The 22,693-nt window shown below is 35.9% G+C and overlaps 1 protein-coding gene across 6 annotated transcripts in view; it reads left to right on the top strand.

Annotated features, from left to right (window-relative positions):
* The window catches only part of NUP210L (nucleoporin 210 like), a 140,764-nt gene that overhangs the window by 26,506 nt on the left and 91,565 nt on the right, over positions 1-22,693 (top strand). For all 6 annotated transcript variants that reach the window (XM_031966622.1, XM_031966619.1, XM_031966618.1 and 3 more), the window contains 2 exons: positions 2-139; positions 601-756. In XM_031966622.1, coding sequence (XP_031822482.1) covers positions 2-139; positions 601-756 — 294 coding nt within the window. The remainder of the gene's footprint in view (position 1; positions 140-600; positions 757-22,693) is intronic.

Raw genomic sequence — 22,693 nt, 5'->3', positions numbered from 1 at the left:
GAATGATGTTCTCCATTACTTAGAGGATCAAATTAGCCATCAGCAAGAAGTGAAGATTTACTTTCCCATTAAGCTGACACCCACCTTTTTAGCATTTCCTCACCATCCCATGGAAATGGTCTATCGTTACAAAGTACAGGTACTGTATACTATTGGCTAAGAAATTATAAAAGGATAAATTAATTCCTTTATTAATAGGAATTATTGAAATTGCTTAGTAGATATAGAATTTTTTTGATTTCTTCAGTTTCCTAAAATTGATGCTTACTTAATTTTGCTCTTGGCAGCTATGACAGATGATGAGTTTTCTCTTATCTCATTGCCTCTTCTTCTCTGCCCAAATCTCCTTTACAAATGTAAAGATGTCAAACTATTTATTTTATATATTTTTGCCTGTTTTGAGTTGAGAGAGTAAATATTGCCATTATTTACCCCTAAAATATTATTCTCACCTTCTAGCTATTTCTTTAATATCTCTCAGCTCCTGAAAGTCTATAAGAATTATTTTCTTAATTTTATTTCACTAATCCAATTTTGCCCTTAATCATCAAATAGGTTCATTTCTGAGATAATAAACTTTTTGAATATGGTTTCATATAGGTACAAGGTGGTAGTGGCAACTTTACCTGGACCTCTTCCAATGAAACAGTGGCAATGGTGACCATAAAGGGAGTGGTGACTGCAGGCCAAGTCAAGGGCAACAGCACTATTCAGGCCAGAGATGTACAAAATCCCTTCCGTTATGGAGAAATAAAGGTAAGTCTATTCCTTTTCCTTTCCCATTTGCCCTTGAATAACTCCTACCTGAGTATAGACTTTCATCTCCAAATATTTCTTGACTAGGACGTTTTATGCCTAGATTCATATTCATATTCATTTTTGACTATATATTTTTTTAATTAGTTTTGCTGTTGCTTATTAACTAAGCAGCCCTGGGGTTATGAATTGTGGCTTTATGAACTATTGGTTGACTAGCATTGACCATTTATCATTTGATGAAGGGATATTTTTCTTAATAAGTTGATGTCAGTTGCTTATAGATTGTGAATGTCAGATTTTTACATAACTGTATATAACATGTTTACAAAGATTAATTGCTGAGAGAAATTTTCTCTTTTTCAAAATTGAAATAAAACTAATACTTCTTTTTTCTTTTTAATTTTTTAATTTCAATTTCATTTTGTTTTCATTTTCAAATTCTCTCCCTCTTTCCTCCCCCACCCATTGAGAAATCAAGAAAAACAACTCATTACAATTATGTATAGTAACACAAAATTTTTATGTCCCTCTTTCCTCTCTCCAAAAACAAAAAAAAGAAAGCACAACAGCACAGTTATATTGATATGCCACAATTTGTTAAGTCATTCTCAGTTGATGGGCATCCCCTCCATTTCCAATTCTTTGCCACCAAAAAAAGAGTTGCTATAAATATTTTTGCTCATATGGATTCTTTTCCTCCTTCTTTGATCCCTTTGTAGTACAGAACTAGTCATGGTAATGCTGGATCAAAGGGTATATACAGTTAATGCCTTTTTGAGCATAGTTGCAAATTGATTTCCACAATGCTTGAACCAATTCACAGCTCTATCACAATGCATTAGTGTACCTGTTTTCCCACAGCCCCTATAGCATTTATCGTTTTCCATTTTTGTCAACTTAGCCAATCTGATGGATGTGAAATAGTAGCTAGGTACCTCAAAATTGTTTTAATTTGCTTTTCTTTAATTATTAATGCTTTAGAGCAGTTTTTTCTATAGTCTGTGATAACCTGGATTTCTTCTTCTGAGAACTTTTTATTCATACCCTTTGGAACTTATCAATTGAGCAATGACATTCATATAGATTTGACTCAGTTCTCTATATATTTTAGAAATGAAACCTGTATCAATAAAAAAAAAAAAACTTACTGCTAAGATTTTGTCTTTTTTTGGTGACTTTTTTTTTTATTAAAGCTTTTTATTTACAAAACATATGCATGGGTAATTTTTCAACGTTGATCCTTGCAAAACTTTCTGTTCTAAATTTTCCCCTGCTTCCCTAGATAGCAGGTAATCCAATATGTGTTAAATATGTTAAAATATATGTCAAATCCAATATATGTATACATATTTATATAGCTTTCTTGCTGCACAAGAAAAATCAGATCAAGAAGGAAAAAAAAAAACTGAGGAAGAAAACAAAATGTTCTTCATGGTTTTCTTGGAGGTCTTGGAGCAGCCTTCCTTTCAGTTCAATAATCACCACAAGAATAGCCAAGTGTTCAAGTCCAAATTCTTTATTGTCTCCTTGCCTGAGGCTGGTTAGCTTTCTGGAGAACCTTTCAGATGGGCCTTGGTCTCAGTGGGGGGAGCAGGAGAACAGGCTGATGAAGATGGAATTGAATCTCTCTGAGTCAGAGGGTTTGTGCTTCAGCCTCCAGCCATCACAAAGGTGGACAATGGAAATGAATCTGTCTCTCCTTAGCTCAGAGAGCTTGAGTTCCTGCCACCAGTCTGTTTGTCTTCTCTGGCTCTGACTCAGTCTGTCTCTGAGCCTATCAATTCCCCAGGAGAGCCACCAAGAGCCTGACCAAAGATGGAATGAATCTCTCTCCTTGGCTCTGAGCTCCCGCCTCCACTCCACTTGTCCTTTCTGGCTCTATCTCCTAGCCTCTCAATCCCCTAGGAGAGCCACCAGGAACCTGATTGAAGGTGGAATGAATCTCGTCTAGTCCTTGCTAGATTTGACTCCATTATCATAGGTGTGAATCTTATGGAACTATATTAATACTAAGTACACGTACTAAACTAGAGAACTATTAGTCACTATGCTAAACTAGTAAGAATCCTTGTTTCAGAGTTCTGGCCCATAACAGCAAGCAAACATCAACAGAAAGAGTGAAAATACTATGTTGTGGTCCACACTCTCTTACCACAGTCCTCTTTCTGGGTGTAGATGGCTCTCTAAATCACTGAACAACTGGAACTGCTTTGAATCATCTCATTGTTGAAGAGAGCCATGTTCATCAGAATTAACCGTTCTATAGTCTTGTTGTTTCCTTGTATACTGATCTCCTGGTCCTGCTCATTTCACTCAGTATCAGTTCATGTAAGTCTGTCCAGGCCTCTCTGGAATCATCCTGCTGGTTGTTTTTTACACAACAATAATATTCTCTGACATTTATATCCCATAATTTATTCAGCCATTCTCCAGTTGATGGGCATCCACTCAGTTTCCAGTTTCTTGCCACTACAAAAGGCTGCCACAAACATTTTTGCACGTGTGGGTCCCTTTCCCTCCTGTAAGATCTTTTTGGGATACAAGCCCAATAGTAACACTGCTGGATCAAAGGGTATGCATAGTTTGATAACTTTTTTTAGAAGTTTTGGATCTCTTGGTTTTCTAGTTCTTAAAAGAACATCCAGTTCATTGTTTTACTCTTTGAGTTTGGAGATATAAATTTTCCCTAAGGATTTCTTTATCTGTATCCCACAAATTTTGGTATGTTGTCTCATTATTGTAATTACTTGTAGTGAAATTATCTGTTCTTTCTATGGTTTGGCACCTATTCTTTAGGATTAAATTATTTAGTTTCCAATGAATTTTAATCTTTGTTTCAAAGGCCCTTTATTGAATGTAGTATTAATTGCATTATAGCCAGTAAAGGATGAATTTAATATTTATGTTTTTCTGCATTTGTTTGTAAGGTTTTTAATCCCCTTAATTTATGTTCATTTTTTGGTGAAGATACCATAAACAACTGAGGATAAGTATATTCTTTTCTCTTTCCATTATTATTTTTCTCAGTCTTTTGACTTTGTTTATTATTTCTTGATGTCTAATGAATCCTTTAGTTTTCATTTGACCAATTCCAATTTTCAATTTTTCTTTAGTAAGGTTTTATACCTCTTTTTTCTAGACTTAATTTTCTTTTCATATCTTTTTTCCCCAGTTCTCTTTTTTTTCTCTGTTTTTTCAGCTTTCTAAATCATTTTTTAGCTTTAAAAAAACCAATCTCTTTAGGAATTCTTATTGAACTTGTTTTCAAACTGCATTTTATTTGGTATGTTTGCTTATAAATGTTCTTGAGTTATTTCCCTCTTTTGTGTTCATGTCTTGGGCTTTCCTGTTACCACAGGAGCTTTTTATGGCCAAGTTCTTTATGTTTGCTTTTTTGCCAGCCTTCTTCTTGACTTTGAATTTAATATAAGTGTTGGGGGGTTGAGAGTGTCTTTGGCCTAAGCATTCATCTTATGTCCTTCTGCTGCTTTCACATCTCAGTGTGGAGGCCTGCAAATTTTCAGTTCTTCCAAACTGGTATGAGATCTATTCCATGCCCTCTTAGTTTGAGAGCTGCAAGTTAATAATCCAGCTTTGGGTTTGTCATTTTGTCTTTGATTGAGAGTTTCAGTAGATTGCCACTGGACTCCATCACTATTAAAATGCCTCTGGGAGACTCTTTAGTTTGAGAGTAACTTGATTACAAACTCTCCTTTGGTCTGGGATTCCTGCCCTGATTATTGCACTGCAGGCTTCTATATTGAATGAAAAGCTAGAGTTGTCATTGCTGTGTTCCTGAGATCAGAGGCACACAGCTAAGGCCTATGATCCTCTCCTTCCTCATTCGGGCAACCGGGCTGCCGGTAAAACTATTCCTTCACTAACCTGTGGTCCAGGGATTCCCTGGGATTTCTTTCTAATTAATACTTCCTGCTTGGATATAACATCTCAGTCTTTTTTCAGACTTTTTTCAGTCACTGCAATGTTCTATGCCATATATGTTCTTAGGCAGACTTTGTCCCCAATGTTTTATATTTTGATGATGTATTTAATATTTCTGTTTTTCTGAAAGCAATAGCTTCATTGCAGATGAAAACCACAGTGATAAATTAATTTGCTGAATCTGATTTAAATCTTTAATAGTACTTTATTTTTATAAATATACATAGATAGTTTTAAACATTCATTTTTGTAAAATTTCCTCTCTCCTTTTCTTCCCCACCTCACCAAAACAGCAAGCAATCTGATATGTGCAATTTTTAAAAATTCTTTTAATTCTTTTTAAGTTAAATAAAATTTTTTCTATAATTTGTCATGGTTGTGCTAGAAAAATCAGACCCAAAGGGAAAAACCATGAGAGAGAAAGAACAAACAAACAAAAAAGTGAAAATAGTATGCTTTTGATCCACATTTCAGTGTCCATAGTACTGTCTCTGGATGCAGATGGCATTTTCCATAACAAGTCTATTGGACTGCCTTGAAAATCATCTCATTGTTGAAAAGAGCCAAGTCCATCACAGCTGATCATCACATAATCTTATTACTGTGCACAAAATTCTTTTGGTTCTTTGCACTTCATTCAGCATCAGTTCATGTAAATCTTTCCAGGCTTATCTGAAATCAGCCTGCTCTTCATTTCTTATAGAGCAATAATATTACATTACATTCATATACCATAACTTATTCAGCCATTCTTGATTTGGTGGGCATTCACTCAGTTTCCAGTTTCTTGTGACTACTAAAAGAACCTCTGAAAACATTTTTGCACAGGTGAGCCCTTTTCCATTTTTTATGATCTCTTTGGGATACAGACCCAGAAGAAACACTGCTGGAATCAAAGGGTCTGCACAGTTTGATAGCCCTTTAGGCATAGTTCCAAATTGCTCTCCAGAATGATTGGATCATTTCACAACAATGCATTAGTGTCTCAGTTTTTCCACATCCCTTCCAATATTTATCATTAGCTTTTCCTGTCATCCTAGCCAATCTGAGAAGTGTGAAGTGGTATATAAGAGTTATCTTAATTTCTATTTCTCTAATCAATAGTTAACTCCAGCTTAAATCTTTTTCTTAATGTGTGTTGTGATTCTCCTAGGTTTAAGATTGATTGTTGTGTAGGAAAATAATCCCATCTCATACCTGACATACACAGTACAGGGGGTATCTCTTTCCCTTTTTCCCCTTAGGGAGACCCAACAAGAACCATAACTTTTACTGTAATTAACATAGCCTCTGGGATGCTAGGACTGGAGTTTGTAGGCAAGCTAATGAATGCAAGAATGATCTTAATCTCCCTATTTTAGATGTTAGCCTCCCTTCCAATGAACTTTCACAAACTGCAATGGAAGGATGCAGGACAGATGGTATGAATTGCTAGTCCTCTATGGGAGAGACTAGTGCCTCTATACTAGCTACAGGTGTACTCAAGTATATACAAACTAAATACAAGGTAACCTTAAAGGGGAAGGCACTATTAAGTAGATGAGGAAAACCTTCCTGAAGAAGGAACATGGTGCTTGAACTACATAGGATGTTGTTGGTTTTTTTCTGCACAAAATCAGTGTGAAAATTCTAAGATTCACAACATAAATTAACAGAGCAATTTAAACAGAATTCATTAATCAATCCTTTTATATATCCACTTACTGAGAAAATCAAGAAAAAGTCTCTGGAAAAATTTAGATTTGAAGTTACTGTTCGGAGATAATAAGCTTGCTAATTTCCTGGTAAGAAAGCCTGTGAAGTGCTCTAGCTATTCCGAAAAAAGAGTTGGAATTGTTCGATGAACATTTAAAGACTTATGTTGCACCTTAGTGGTACCTTCTCCCCCAGGTTGCAAGGGCACGTTCCAGAGAATGGCTACTTGTGGTTTAAGGTACTTTATATAGTACATGAAACCATGATTCTCCCTCTAATAGTTAGAAGACAAAAACATTTCAAAGCAAAAACCTTTAACGAAATGTCATAGGGAGATGGAGCAACAAAATCTTTTCTTCATAAACTTGGGATGGTCTCTTCCACAAATACATACATCATTGTGAGAAGAAGAGAAATAGGTAGAGGAACATGTAAGGAGGAATAACCCCTCTTTTTGACACAATATTGGTTATAGTGCTTAATTCATCTGTACCTGCTTCTTGCTAGTCTCATCCCTACCAGATATCACTGCTGGATACTGCCAGTCAACTAGCATTTACTAGGCACTTACTATGTGCCAGGCACTGGGTTAAGTACGAGAGATACAAAGAAAGATAAAAAAAAAAAATAGTACCTGTCCTCAAGGAGCTCACAGTCTGATAAAGATAAAATGCAAACAACTATGTACAAACTAGATACATAGGAAACACATTGGAGGTAATAAATGAGGAAAGGCACTAGTATTAAGAGGGATCAGGGAAGATTTCTTGCAGAAGCTAGGATTTCTACTGGGACTTGAAGGAAGATAGAGAAGTCAGAGATGGAGATGAGGAAGAAGAGAATTCCAGGCTTGGGGGGATAGCAACTAAAAGACATTCATGTCTTATATAAGAAACAGCAGAGGGTGGTCAAGTGGATCACAAAGTATTTATGGTGCAGTGGGTTTAATAAGGTTTTAAGATGCAGCTTGGTGGCTGAGGGAATTGGCCCTGGGCCTGGAGTCAGTAAGAACTAACTTCAGTTGTGTGATCCTAGGCAAGTAACTTAATGTCTGTCTTAAATTCACTGGAAAAGGAAATGGCAAACCATTTTTGTATTGTTGTCAGGAAAACCCTAGGCAGGATCACAAAGAGATGGACACAGCTGAAAAACTACTGAACAGCAACAGGTTTAATAAGACTGGAAAGGTAAGAGAGGACCAGGTTATATATAACTTTCAATGCCAAAAAAAGGATTTTATATTTGATCTTGGAGGTTATAGGGAGCCATTGAAGATAATTTAACAAAGGAGTAACATGATTTAGACCTGAACTTGAGTAAAGATAATTTAAAGATGAGTGGAGAGAACTTTGAGACAGGGAGACTAATTAAAAGCCTATTGAAATAGTCCAGGAGTGAGGTGATGACGGTCTGTACTAGGGTGATTGCAATATTAAAATAAAGAAAGGGGCCCATGCTGTGAAGGTAGAATTGACTAGACTTGACAACAGATTGGAGAAAAAGGATTAAGAGAGGTGAAGGAGTCAAGAATGACATCAAGGTTGAGAACCTGGATACCTGAGAGGATGATAATATCCTCACTAAGTAACAGAGTTAAGAATAGGTGAAGATTTGGGGCAAAAGAGAATGAGTTCAGTTAAAGGCATGATGAATGTAAGATGTCCATAGGACGTTTCATTTGAGGGATCCGGGAGACAGGTTAAAACTGGATAGGCACACTGGGACTTGTCTGCCTAGAGATGAGAAGGGAACCTATGGGAGACAAGGAGATCACTGAGTGACAATGGAAGGGGGGACCCCGGGAGCTCCCCTCTTGGAGCAGGCATGAGCTAGGTGAAAATGCAGCCCAGGAAACAAGGAAGTCGACCCAAAGGGAGGAGGAAGAAGAAGAGAGGCACCCCAGGTACCTAATGAGAAGAGAGTGCAGAGAAGGAGGCTGCAGAGAGGTCAGGGAGGACAAAGGCTGACAAAGACCACTAGATTAGACAACTTTAGGGAGAACATTCAGTTAAATGAGGTTGGAAGCTAAATTAGAGAGTTAAAAAGATGGTGAAAGGAAAGGAAGTGGAGGCACCTGGTAATAGATGGTTTTCTCAAGTAACTGTGGTGATGTGATAGTGAACTATTATGAAAGGATTATCCTCCTCCAGTTAGGACCCAGCTGTAATATAAACTTGTGGACTCATTTGTACAGGGATAGGCTGGAATGAGAACATGACCCGTGACTTCACAGAAAAATATAAGATACTTTGAATAAATATAAAATGCAAAAGAAGCTCCAGCTATCCCACAGGAAAACTTGTATGTGACCCTGAGCTATCCTGGCCCCATGCCTTTGTTTTGTTTCTGTTTAATACCTAACCTAGGTTGACTTGAAGATCTTTGGTGTGACTTTGTCCTATTATCCAGGACAACTGATGTCTTAGGAGACAAGGTTGCCCCTAAGCAACCCAGTTAACCTAATTAACCCTAATAAAACCTGTAAATGATCTTAAAGCTATAAGCCCCTCTTTCTTTGGTATCTCCATATTCTGCACAGTTTTGTGATTTTTCTCTACCTTTGTTCCGAAGCATGTGCATAGGAATGAAGTCAGTAAATGCTGGAAAAATTCAAGGTTTGTAAGATTCTTGATGAGACAGTAGAGAGTTAAACTGATTCACCAAGGAATCAAGATGAGGAAAGGAAGAGTGTAGCCAGTGCAGAGTTAATGGCCTGGGAAAGAACTGGGGGACTGAAGCAACTGGAGACTGCAGTGAGAACCAAGGAAGCAGGTTGGAATTTGCAGAGCAGAGGAGAAAGGAAGGTAGAATGACAACAGCTAATAATCAGATAAAGAATTTTCAGAGTTCTTGAATGTGGATTTAGAACACTTTTGAGTGATGGGAAAATGTATATAACTGTGTTGGTAGGGAAGAGGTCATAGAAAATAACTAAGTTGGGGAATTGTGATGTTAGAATATTTGAGGAAGTGTTGATCCAAATGTTTTAGTTCCCTAGTATCAGGGCTGGAGTTGGACAGAAGAGAAAGAATGAGAGTCAAGCACTGAAGTCATCTCAGAAGAAAGGAGAGTGTCTTGGAGACCTTTAGATAACAATGGTTATCAGAATTTAGGCTGGTGATAAATGTGGAACTTCAAAGGAAGAGAGATATGATATGATAGTGGTAGAGAAAGAACCTGGAAGTAGCAATGAGGAACAAGGACTATTAAAATTCCCCTACCACAACCAGTGAGTTTAAATGAAAATAAAAATGCAACTAATACTGGGAACAGGAAAGCTCTGTCATCAGGAGAGAGCCAGGTCAAGTACAAGAAGATAGAGCGAATGAAAATAGAAGAGGTTGTAGATGATATCCAGTTGATTAACTATGGATCAGGTATTCCAGAGAGCACAGTGTAATTGGGTAGCTTAAACTAAGAGGTTAGGGAGGATTAAGTTGAAGAGGAAGAGAATAAAGGAGTAGTTAGTGAAGGATGGAGAATGGAATTTGAACAATGGTGACCAGAGGGGTTCAGAATCACTGGGGTGGGACGGTTTTGATGGAGTAGGAATATATGTTAATATTCATGTGAATGTGTTAATATTAATATATTAGTCATTCAGGAATAAAACACCATTTCTAAATAATAACGAAATCTAAGAGCCAACAATAGAAAGGGAAATCCCACTTCAATCTACAGTTTGCACAAAATACTTGTATAGTTTGTCAGTCAGTAAACATTAAGCTCCTACTATGTTCTGGACACTATGAAAAACACTAGAGATGCAAAGAAAAGTAAAAGATAGTTTCTTCCCTTAAGGAGTTCACATTCTACTGGGAGAGGCAGCATGTCAATTACTGAACAAACAACCTATATTCAGGATATATTAGGGATAATCCAACAAGGAAAGGCACTAGAATTAAGAGGGATTGGGAAAAACTTCCTGCGAAAGGGATTTTATTTTTATTTTATATTTTTTTATTTAATAGCCTTTTATTTACAGGATATATACATGGGTAACTTTACAGCATTAACAATTGCCAAACCTCTTGTTCCAATTTTTCACCTCTTACCCCCCCACCCCCTCCCCTAGATGGCAGGATGACCAGTAGATGTTAAATATATTAAAATATAAATTAGATACACAATAAGTATACCTGACCAAAACATTATTTTGCTGTACAAAAAGAATCAGACTCTGAAATATTGTACAATTAGCTTGTGAAGGAAATCAAAAATGCAGGTGTGCATAAATATAGGGATTGGGAATTCAATGTAATGGTTTTTAGTCATCTCCCAGAGTTCTTTTTCTGGGCATAGCTAGTTCAGTTCATTACTGCTATTAGAAATGATTTGGTTGATCTCGTTGCTGAGGATGGCCTGGTCCATCAGAACTGGTCATCATATAGTATTGTTGTTGAAGTATATAATGATCTCCTGGTCCTGCTCATTTCACTCAGCATCAGTTCGTGTAAGTCTCTCCAGGCCTTTCTGAAATTATCCTGTTGGTCATTTCTTCCAGAACAGTAATATTCCATAATTTTCATATACCACAATTTATTCAGCCATTCTCCAACTGATGGACATCCATTCAGTTTCCAGTTTTTAGCCACTACAAAAAGGGCTGCCACAAACATTTGTGCACATACAGGTCCAAAAGGGATTTTATTGAAGGAAGCCAGCGAGGTAGAGAAAGAATCGAGAGCATTTCATGCATGAGAGACAGCCAGTGAGAATGCTTGCAATTAGTAAATGTTCAAGGAGCATCTTGTTCATCTTGTTAAAGGAGCATCAAAGAGGCCATGTAACTGGATTGAAGAGTACTTGCGGATAAGATATAAAGAAGGTTGGAAAGGGTTGGATTATGAAAGACTTGAATTCTGAAGGGAGATTTTTTATGTTTGATTATAGATTTGATAGGATGACACTGTAGTCTACTGAATGAATCAGGGGGTGGAGGTTGAAGAGTTCTGACAGTTGAATGTAGTGTATTGGTCATCCTGCCATCTGGGGGAGGGGATGGGGGAAGTAGGAGAAAAATTGGAACAAAAGGTTTTGCAATTGTCAATGCTGAAAATTTACCTGTGCATATATCTTGTAAATAAAAAGCTATAATAATAATAATAAAAAAAGAAAGTTGAATGTAGGAGGGACTGGAGTGGAGAGAGACTTGTGGCAGACAGAAAACTACCTAGTCACTTGGAATAGTCCAAGATTGAGATGATTGATTTCTTGCACCAGGATGGTGGCAATCTCAGAAGAAAGAAGGGGGTATATCTAAGACATGTTATAAAAGTACAACTGGAAGGACTTCACCACTGACTGAATGTGGGAGGTGATAGAGGTGAGAATGAGAGCTTGATTGTGATCCTGGGTGACTAGGAGGGAGGTGGTGCCTTCAACAATAATAGGGAAGGTAAGTGGTAGGGGGAAGATATAGGGCAAAAGATAACGGTTTCAGTTTTAGACATGCTGAATTTAGAATGTTTTCATTTTGTCACATCTGACAGGCAATTGGATATGTGAGAATGAAGGTCAGGGTAGGTTAAGGAGATGTGAGAATCATCAGCATAGAGATGATAATTGAATGCTTGGGAGCTGATGAGATCACCAAGTAGAAGAAAGGGAGAAGAGAAGAGGATCTAGGCTAGAGCCCTGTGTAGCCCCCCATGGTTAACAAGTGTGACCCGGATGGTCCTGAGGAGTGGTCAGATAGGGGGGAGTCCCAAGAGAAGCTGGTGTATGAAAACCTAGAGTATCAAGGAGAAGAGAGAGACCTTCAGAGAGGGCTAAAAAATGAGGATTGAGAAAAAGCCATTGGGTTTGGCAACTAAGAGATCCCTGGTGACTTTGGAGAGGGAAGTTCTGGCTGATTGATGAGATTGGAAGCCAGACTGTAGAGTTAAGAAGGCAGAGGAAAGGAAATTGAGGCCCTCATCAAGGAGTTTAGCCATCAAAGGCAGAAGAGAAATGGGACAAGAGTTAGAAAGGATGGAAGGATCAAGCGAAGGGTTTTTGAAGATTCAAGAGACATGCGTAGGTTTTGTAAGCAACAAGGGAAACAACCAATGGATAGGGAGAGATGGAAGTTTAGTGAGAGAGTAGGAATGATAGAGGAATCATGTGTTAGAGGAGATGTGATAGAATGGGATCACTTGTGCATGTTTAAGTTCCTTGGCAAGGACAAGGGCCTTCTTGTCATGTAAAATAGGGATGGAGAATGGGAGAAGATACCAGGGTAATGTAAAATGACTTAGAAGAGAGAAGAGGGAGCTCTCAGAGAATGGTCTCAATTTTCTTCAGTTAAATATGAAATATTTAACTCTATAAAATAGGGTTCTCAACAAAGAGACTGGGGGAGAGGAGCTGTAGAAGGTTTGGAGAGGGATGAAAAGGTTTGGCTGTGCTGAATGGGATAATGACCAGGTTAGGGAAGTTTAAAAGGATTGCCTTGTGGAAGTGAGGGTCCAGTTGAGATTATGTAGCATAAATTTTAGTGGATTCATTCAGCACTTTTCTGTGATTTTCTCCATCTCCATCATCTTAACAATGCATAGGAGCAAAAATAATAGTTGTATATATTCAGTTACAAAGTGCTCCTTAAAGAAATGAGAACAATGGGCAGCTAGGTGGTGCAGTGGATAGAATACCAGCCCTGAAGCCAGGAGGATCTGAGTTCAAATCTGGTCTCAGACACAATACTTCCTAGCTGTGTGACCCTGGGCAAGTCATTTAACCCCAATTGCCTCAGCAAAAAAAAAGAAAAGAAAGGAGAATACCATAAATAGCTATTAAGATTTGATAGTTTAAAAATAAGTTATACTTATTCATAATTTTTCAGTACCTTTAGTTGTTTCTTCCTCTCAGATTGTAGGGATAGAGAGGGTACTTTAAAAAAATGCTTCCCACGACCTTACTTTATAATGAAAGTCTTCTCTTCATTTGCCACCAGTTGCCCTGCTTGATTTCAGTTCTGCCATCATCTTCATCATGCCCATCTCTACCTACCCTGTGGAGCTTCCCCTGTTCTTCTTTTAGCTTCCCTTTGTGTATTATTGCCTTCCCCCATTAGATTGTAAACTCCTTGAAGGCAGGACCTTTCTTTTTTCTTAATTGTATTTCCAACACAATATAGTATCTGGCACATAATGGTATTTAATAAATATTTGCCATATTATATTGTATCACAGGTGTAGAATATTCAGTACTCATTGTTGGACTTTTCCAATATAATAAAAATGACAGAATTTCTTCTTGTTCAATTATTCCATCATGTTCGGCTCTTCATGATTATAGCACACCAAGTCCATCTCTTGAAGTCTGTCCAAGTTTTCAAGAGTTCATTGCTTCTATGACATTATCTATCCATCTTATTCTCTGCTGCCTCTTTATGCCTTTGCCTTCATTCTTTCCCAATATTGGGATCTTAGTCTTTCTTTTTTTTATAATAAGTTTTTATTTTCAAAATATATTCAAAGATTCATTCTTTGTATTCACTCTTGGAAAACCTTGTATTCCAAATTTTTTTTCCCTTCCTTCTCCCTACTTTCCCCCCTCCACTAGACAGCAGGTAATCCAATATAGGTTAAACACGTGCAATTCTTCTATACATATTTCTACATTTATTATGCTGTAAAAGAAAAATCAGATCAAAAAGGGAAAAATGAGAAAGGAAAAAAAGCAAGCAAACAGCAACAAAAAAGGTTAAACAAAGCTATGTTGTGATCCACATTCAGTCTCCACCGACCTCTTTCTGGATGTAGATGGTTCTCTCCATTACAAATCTATTCGAATTGACCCATCAGGATCTTTTTCAGTGAGTCCTGTCTTCTTATTATGTGGTCCAAGTATTTAAGCCTTAGCTTCAGTATTTGTCCTTCCAAAGAATAGTCTAAATTAATTTCTTTTAAAGTATGGATCAATTTGATCTTCTTGCTGTCCAAGGAATTCCCAAAAGGCTTCTCCAGCACCACAATTAGAAAGTATCTGTTTTGTGGTACTCTGTTTTCTTTGTAGCCCAACTCTTACAGCCAAATATTACTACTGGAAAGAACATAACTTTGGCATTTTGGATTTTTATCAGCAAGGTGCTATCTCTGTTTTACAATAGCTATTTGGATTTGTCATAGCTTTCTTTTCAAGAACAAGCATCTTTTAATTTCATGGCTGCAGTCACTGTTTACAATAGTCTTTGAGCTCAATGATAGAAAATCTTGATAAAGACACTAACAATCCAAAGGTACCCATCAAAGTAAAATAATGTATTTTTCTAGGGCAGTTTTGCAAATGGAATGCAGTATATAGTAAGTAGCAAAGAGAGATCTAAATCCCCCTCTACCTCTAGTCAACTATGTACTATATACTACAAGTAGTCAACTATATAACTATATGCAAATCACTTAAACTTTCTGAGTCTCAGTTTCCTTTTACCTGAAAAAAAAAATCCAAAACTTGGCATCTGTAGTACTTGTCTTATTAGATTTTTATGAGGATAAAATAAAATACCTTAGAAATCTTATTTTTTTTTAAAAAAGAGTATAAAATCTTGACATTATTTCCATTTCTTCTCCCTCTATTTGCCAGAAAATGATGGGATCAGTTTCCATGTTTTTTTTTAATGTTAAATATTAAGCCAGCTTTTATACTTTGCTTTTTTACCCTCCTTAAGATGCTTTTTAATTCTTCATTTTCTGCCTTCTAAGTAGTATCACCTATATACTTAATTATTGATATTTCTCTTGGAAACTTTAATTCTTTTGATTAGTCCAGCCTGGCATTTTGCATGAAGTACTTTACATATAAATTAAATAAATAAGGAAAAAAATATACAGCCTTGTACTCCTTTCCCAGGCAGAAACTAGTCTGTTTTCCCATGTTTGGTTCTAACTGTTACTTCTTAACCCATATACAGGTTCCCCAGGAAACAAGTAAGATGATCCAGTACTTCCATCTCTTTGAGTACCAGCCATATTTTGTTTTGAGCCACATGGTTAAAAACTTTAGTGTAGTCAGTGAAGCAGAAGTAGATTTTTCTTTCTGGAACTCCCTTATTTTCTTCATAACCCAGTGAATGTTAGCAATTTAATTCCTCTGCCTTTTCAAAAATTAGCTTGCACTTCTGGTTAATTCTCACTTTTTATATTGTTGAAGCTTGAGCATAACCTTGCTAGTATGTGAAAGAAGTACTATTGTTAGGTAATTTTAACATTTTTTGGCATTTCCCTTCTTTAGAATTGGGATGTAAACTGATCTTTTCCAATCTAGTAGCCATTGGAGATTTTCCAAATTTGCTTGCATAAAATACTGTAGTATTTTAACAGCATAAAAGAATCATTTTTTAGGATTTTAAATAGCTAAACTGGCATTCTGTCACTTCTACCAGACTTACTGTTGGCAGTACTTCCTCAGGCCCACTTGATTTCATTTTGCTAGGATGTCTTGGCTTTTGATCAATAGCCATGCCATCTTGACTATCATGATGTTAAAGATCTTTCTTATATAAATTCTTCTACATGTTCTCACTTCTTAATCTCTTCTACTTTTGTTAAATTCCTACCATTTTTGTTTTTTATTATGTCCAGTTTTCCGTGAAACATTCTCTTGATATCTCTAATTTTCTTGGAGAGATTTTTTTGTCTTTCCCATTTTTTTTCTTCTAATTCTTTGAATTTTTTATTTAAGAAAACATTATCTCTCTTTCCTATTCTATGGAATTCCGCATTCATTTGGGTATATCTTTCCCTTTCTTCTTGGCATTTCTCTTTTCTTCTTTCCTCAGTTATTTGTTAACCCTTATCAAACAGCCGTTTTGCTTTCTTGGTCTTTGTCTTTGGGATGTTTTTCCTGCTGCTTTCTGTATAATATTATGTCCCCTGTCCATAGTTTTTAATGCATTCTGGCTACAAAATCTCAATATTTAAATTTATTCATCACTTCCAAGTCATATTTATAAGGAAATTTATTTAGGTCATGCCTACTTTCTTCCCTTTAAATCTGAATTTTGCAATGAGAAGCTCATTATCTGAGCCGCTGTCAACTCCTGGTCTTGGTTTTATTAACTGTATAAAGTTTTTCCACCTTTGTTACGTGTATAATCAATCTGCTTTCTATATTGGCCATCTGTGGATGCCCATGTGTAGAGTTAGTCGGCTTTTAGGTTGTTGAAAGAGTGCTATGACCAGCGAATCATTTGATAAAATGACTATACAATTCATTTGGAAAAATAAAATGAGCTAGAAGATCAAGGTAAATGATGAAGAGAGAAAGAGACAAAGTACAGATAAGTATTTTCAGACCTCAAACTATATTATAAAATAGCTCTCATCAAAATCACCTGATGAATGAAAGATCTACATGAATTAATGCGAATAAAGTAAGCTGAAGCAAGAAAATAACATACACAATAACAAGAATGTAGACAGAGGGGCACTACTCTGGAAAGGTGGTAGAGTAGGTCAGCAAATTACAAGCTCTTTAGATTTCCCCCAGAAATAAAATAAAATTGCACCTCAAACCTATTAGACCCATGAAAAATAAATAAGAACTGGGGCAGAACAGTGGTTTTCTTGTGACAACCAGAGAAGACCTGAAGAAAGATTCACAGATCCTGGGATGGAAATTTGGCTATATGAAGTATTAACAGCTCTGAGCTAAGTCCACTGAAACAGCAAGCAGAGAACTACCTGGGTTCAGAGACAGCTTAAGCTCAAACCACAGGAATTTTCCTCATGGATATTGTGGGGAGTTGGGGTTCTGAGATTGGGAAGATTGAGGGAAACTCTGCTGATAATGGAATGCCAGGCCCATTTGTGCTGCTGAGACATAGCCCTAGGTGAGAAGAAATAAGCACACACACCCAGAGAGTGCTGAAGAAGTGGGGCAGGGATGCTGATGGCTGTGGGCACTATAAGAGGATGGAGTTCTTAGTTTTATCTTCCAGGCCAGAGGGGGTAGCTGAAGTGAAGCCATATTAGGAATAGAAGTAATTACACTAAAAAATTCGTGGTCTTAACTATTTATTTTTTCTGAGGTAATTGGGGTTGTGACTTGCCCAGGGTCACAGAGCAAGGAAGTGTTAAATGTCAGAACAGATTTGAACTCACATCCTCCTGACTAAAGGGCTGGTGCTTTATCCACTGCACCACCTAGTTGCCCCCACAAATTCTTACTTTTTAAAAAAATGAGCAGGCAAAGGAGAAAAACCCATCCATAGAAAGTTACTATAGGAATAGGGAATACCAGAGTTATTCTTCAGAGGATATTGAAGTATAAAAAAGCTCCCCCCAAAGAGTAATGTTAAATGGTTACTTGCCCAAAAAAGAATTTATAGAAAAACTTAAAAAAAAAAGACTTTAAAAATCAAATGAGAGAGATTGAGGAAAAACTAAAAAAAAAAAAAAAAATCTAAGAAAAACAAAAAGATTATGAAAAGAAAGTTACCAACTAGAAAGGGAGATATCCAGAGTTTTAAAGGACTCTTTAAAAATAAGAATTGGGCAAGGAGAAGCCAGAGGAGTTATATGAGACCAAGAAATAATTTTAAAAATATATAAAAAATAAGAAGAGAATATGAAGCATCTTCTAAGAAAAACAACAGATTTAGAGAACAGATTAGGAAGAGAAAATAAGGATATTTGGACTGCCTGAAAGTTATGACCAAAAAAATAAATAAATTTAACACAATAATACAAGAAATAATCAAAGAAAATTGTCCTCTAATGCATTATTGTTGTTGTGAAATGATCCAACCATGCTGGAGAGCAATTTGGAACAGTGACCAAAGGACTATAAAACTCTGCATACTCATTGATCAAGCAGTGTCTCTGCTGGGTCTGTATCCCAAAAATATAATAAGTTGTGATTATGAATAAGTTGTGGTATATAAATGCAATGGAATATTATTGCTCTCTAAGAAATAATGAGCAGGCCGATTTCAGAAAAGCTTGGAAAGATTTATATAAACTGATACTAAATGAAGTGAGCACAGTAAAGAGAACATTGTACACAGTTACAGCAAGATTATGTGTTGGATTTGGCTATTTTCAACAAGGAGGTGACTCAAGGCAATTTCAACAGACTTATGATAGAAAATGCCATTCGCATCAGAGAAAGAACAATGGAGACTGAATGTGGATATAAAACATGGTATTTTCACTTTTGTGGTAGTTGTTTGCTTGCTTGTTTTTTTTTTTCTAATTTTTTCTCCTTTTGATCTGATTTTTCTTGTGCAACATGACGAATATGGAAATGTTTAGATGAAGTGGACATGTTAAACCTATATTAGATTGCTTGCTTCTTGGGGAAGGGAGAGAGGGAGGAAGAGAGAAAAATTTAGAAGGTTTTGCAAAGGTGAATGTTGAAAACTATCTTTGCATGTATTTGGAAAAATAAAATACTATTTAAAAAAATTTCCTGAAGTGTTCAAAACAAGAGGGGACAGTAGAACTAGAAAAAAATCCTCTGGTTACCATTTCAAACAGATCCTATGAAGAAAACATACAGAAGATCATTGCTAAGTTTTGAAATCCTAGATCAAAGAGAAAAATTTATAAACAACAACAACTACAACAAAAATGCAAATATTCTGTGACTACAATTAGAATTGCACAGGACCCATCAGCAGCTACAATTAAAGACTGCAGGTAATGGAATACTATATATATTGACAATCAAAAGAACAGAAATCTCTCTAACAGAAATCATATGATAATATCAATAAAGCAGAAGATGCTTTTGATAAAATACAGCACCCATTCCTATTAAAAAATACTAGAGAGTATAGGCATGAAGGGAGCTTTTCTTAAAATAATAAGCAGCATCTTTCTAAAACCTATAACAAACATTATTTGTAATGGAAAAAAGCTGGATACATTCCCAGTAAGATTAGGGGTGAAAAAGGATGCCCATTATCATCTCTACTATTCAACATTGTACTAGAAATGTTGGCTTTAACAGTAAGAAAAGAAAAAAACTAAAGGAATTAGAATAGGCAATGAGGAAATAAAAGTATCATTCTTTGCAGATGATATGATGATATACACAGAGAATCCTAGAAAATCAGCCAAAAACCTACTGGAAACAATTCACAGCTTTAGCAAAGTTGCAGGATATAAAATAAACCCACATAAATCATCAGCATTTCTAAATATTACTAAGTACATCAGCAAGAGATAGAAAGAGAAATTCCATTTAAAATTACTGTAGAGGGGACAGCTAGGTGATGCAGTGAATAGAGCACCAGCCCTGAAGTCAGGAGTATGTGAGTTCAGATCTGGTCTCAAACATTTAACACTTCTTAGCTGTGTGATCCTGGGCAAGTCCCTTAATCCCAATTGCCCCAGCAAAAAATAAAAATAAAATTACTCTAGACAAAATAAAATATTTGGGTATCTACCTGCCAAGACAAACCCAAGAACTTTATGAACATAATTACAAAACACTTTTCATACAGGTAAAGTCAAATTTAAACAATTGGAAAAATATCAATTGCTCATGGATAGGCTGAGCTAATAGAATAAAAATGACAAATCTGCATAATTCTGGTCTGCTTGTTCGGTGCCATACCAATCAAACTGCCAAAACATTTTATAGAACTAGGAAAAATAACAAAATTCATCTGGAAAAACAAAAGATAAAAATATTAAGGGGAATTAATGAAAAAAAACTACAAAGGATAATGGCTTAGCGGTACCAAACTTAAAACTATATTATAAAGCAGCATTTGGTACTGATGAAGAAATAAAGCAGTGGATCAGTGGAATAGATTAGACACACAGTTTGCAATAATCAAGACCTATAGCAATCTAGTTTTTGGTAAATCCCCAAACTCCAGCTTCTGTAATAACTCACTATTTGACAGAAATTACTGGGAAAACTAGAAAGTAATATGTTAGAAACTCGACATAGACCTACATCTTATACTCCCATAACAAGATCAAAATGGATACATGATTTGGGCATAAAGAATGATACCATAAAACTGAGTGGATGCCCATCAGTTAGAGAATGGCTGAATAAATTGTGTTATATGAATATTATGGAATATTGTTTGGGTAAGAAATGACCAGCAGGATGATTTCAAAAAGGCCTGTAGAGACTTACAATGAACTGATGCTGAGTGAAACGAGCAGGGCCAGGAGATCATTATATACTTCAACAACAATACTATATGATGACCAATTCTGATGGACGTGGCCATCTCCAGCAATGAGATGAACCAAATCAGTTCCAATAGAGCAGTAATGAATTGAACCAAGTACACCCAGTGAAAGAACTATGGGAGATGACTATGAACCATTACATAGAACTCCCAATCCCTGTATTTTTTTCCACCTGCATTTTTGATTTCCTTCACAGGCTAACAGTACACTATTTCAAAGTCCAATTCTTTTTGTACAGCCAAGTAACTGTTAGAACATGTACACTTATATTGTATTTAACATATACTTTAACATATTTAACATGTATTGTTAAATACCAATACATTGTATTGGTCAACCTGCCATCGGGGGAAGGGGATGGGGAAAAGGAGGGGAAAAATTAGAACAAAAGGTTTGGCAATTGTCAATGCTGTAAAATTACCCATGCATATAACTTGTAAATAAAAAGCTATTTTAAAAAAAAGAATGATACCATAAACAAATTTGAGAACAAGGGATAGTTTACCTATCAAATCTTTAGAGAAGGGAGGAATTTGTGACCAAAGAAGAACTAGTGAACTTTATGAAAGCAAAATGGACAACTTTGATTACATTAAATCAGAAAGGTTTTGCACAAAAATTAATTAAAACAAGATTAAAAAGGAAATACAAAGCTGGGGGAAAAAATCTTTACAGCCAATGTTTCTGATCAAGTCTTGTTTCTAAAATATATAAAGAACTGTGTCAAATTTATAAGAATACAAGTCATTCCCCAATTGATAAATGGTCAAAGGATATGAACAGATAATTTACATATGATGAAATTAAAGGCATCTTTAGTCATATGAAAAAATGCTCTAAATCACTATTGATTAGAGAAATGCAAATTAAAACAGCTCTGAGGTACTACCTCACACCTCTCAGATTGGTTAAAATGACAGAAAAAGATAATAAGTGTTGGAGAGAATATGGAAAAACTGGACACTAATGCATTGCTGTTGGAGTTGTGAAATGATCTAACCATTCTGGAGAGCAATCTGGAACTATGCCCAAAAGGCTATCAAACTGTGCAGATCCTTTGACCCAGCAGTGCCATTACTAAGTCTGTATCCCAGGGAAATCATAAAGGAGGGAAAAGTGCAAAATGTTTTTTTGCCTGTGCAAAATGTGCAAAAATGTTTGTAGCAGCTGTTTTTTGTGATAGCAAAGAATTGGAAAATAAGTAGATGCCCATCAATTGGAAATTGGCTGAACAAGTTATGGTATATGAAGGTAATGGAATATTATTGTTCTATAAAAAAATGAACAAGTTGATTTTAGAAAGGGCTGGAACTGATGCTGAGCAAAACAAACAGAACCAGGAATACATTGTACACAATAACAGCAAGAATGTGCAATAATCAACTATAAAACATTTAGTTCTTCTCAGCAGTTCAGTGATCCAAAGCAATCCCAATAGGCTTTGAACAGAAAATGTCATTTGTTTCCAGAAAAAGAACTAAGGAGACTGAATGTAAAGAAACATATGCTATGTTCACTTCTTTTTCTGCTTTTTAAAAATCTCTCCCATGATTTTTTTCCTTTTGCTCTGATTTTTCTCTCCCAGCATGATTCAGAAAGCAATGTGTGTTAAGAATAAAGTAATTAATTAAAAACTAGGTCTGCAGCCAAAAATATATGTAGCAAAATTAAGTATCATAAATTTTTAAAACAGACTTTCAATGAACTTTCAGATTTTCCAAATTTTGTCTCAAATCTGAACTCAATAAAAAATTTAATATACAAGGGTCAACATCAAAGACTAACTTCAAAGGACTCAATAAGTTCAAACTGTTTGCGTTTTATATATGGAAATGTAAACCATATGTCTAAAATAGTCATTAGTAATTGGCTTGCCCAAAAAAAAGATTGGGGTAGAGCTGAGTATGTTATGACTTTTAAAAAACAAACCATGTAGGAAAAAGTAAAAACTATACTAATGAGATACAAGAGCAGGGACAACAGAGAAATTAGGGGAGGAGAGCTGGTAGTACTGAAATCTTATGCATGACAATCAGTTAAAGAGGTAACAATACATATACAGTCAGAAAAGTATAACATTCTCCAAAATCTACAAAGAAATAAGAGGAGAAGGGAATAGGGATAAGACAGGATATAGAAGGGTGTACAGATTAACA

The sequence above is a fragment of the Sarcophilus harrisii genome, chromosome 4 (genome assembly GCF_902635505.1).
Source record: "Sarcophilus harrisii chromosome 4, mSarHar1.11, whole genome shotgun sequence".
Classification (NCBI taxonomy): domain Eukaryota; kingdom Metazoa; phylum Chordata; class Mammalia; order Dasyuromorphia; family Dasyuridae; genus Sarcophilus; species Sarcophilus harrisii.
Note: the sequence above shows the minus strand (reverse complement) of the source record. Positions and strands in the feature narration are given on the sequence as shown.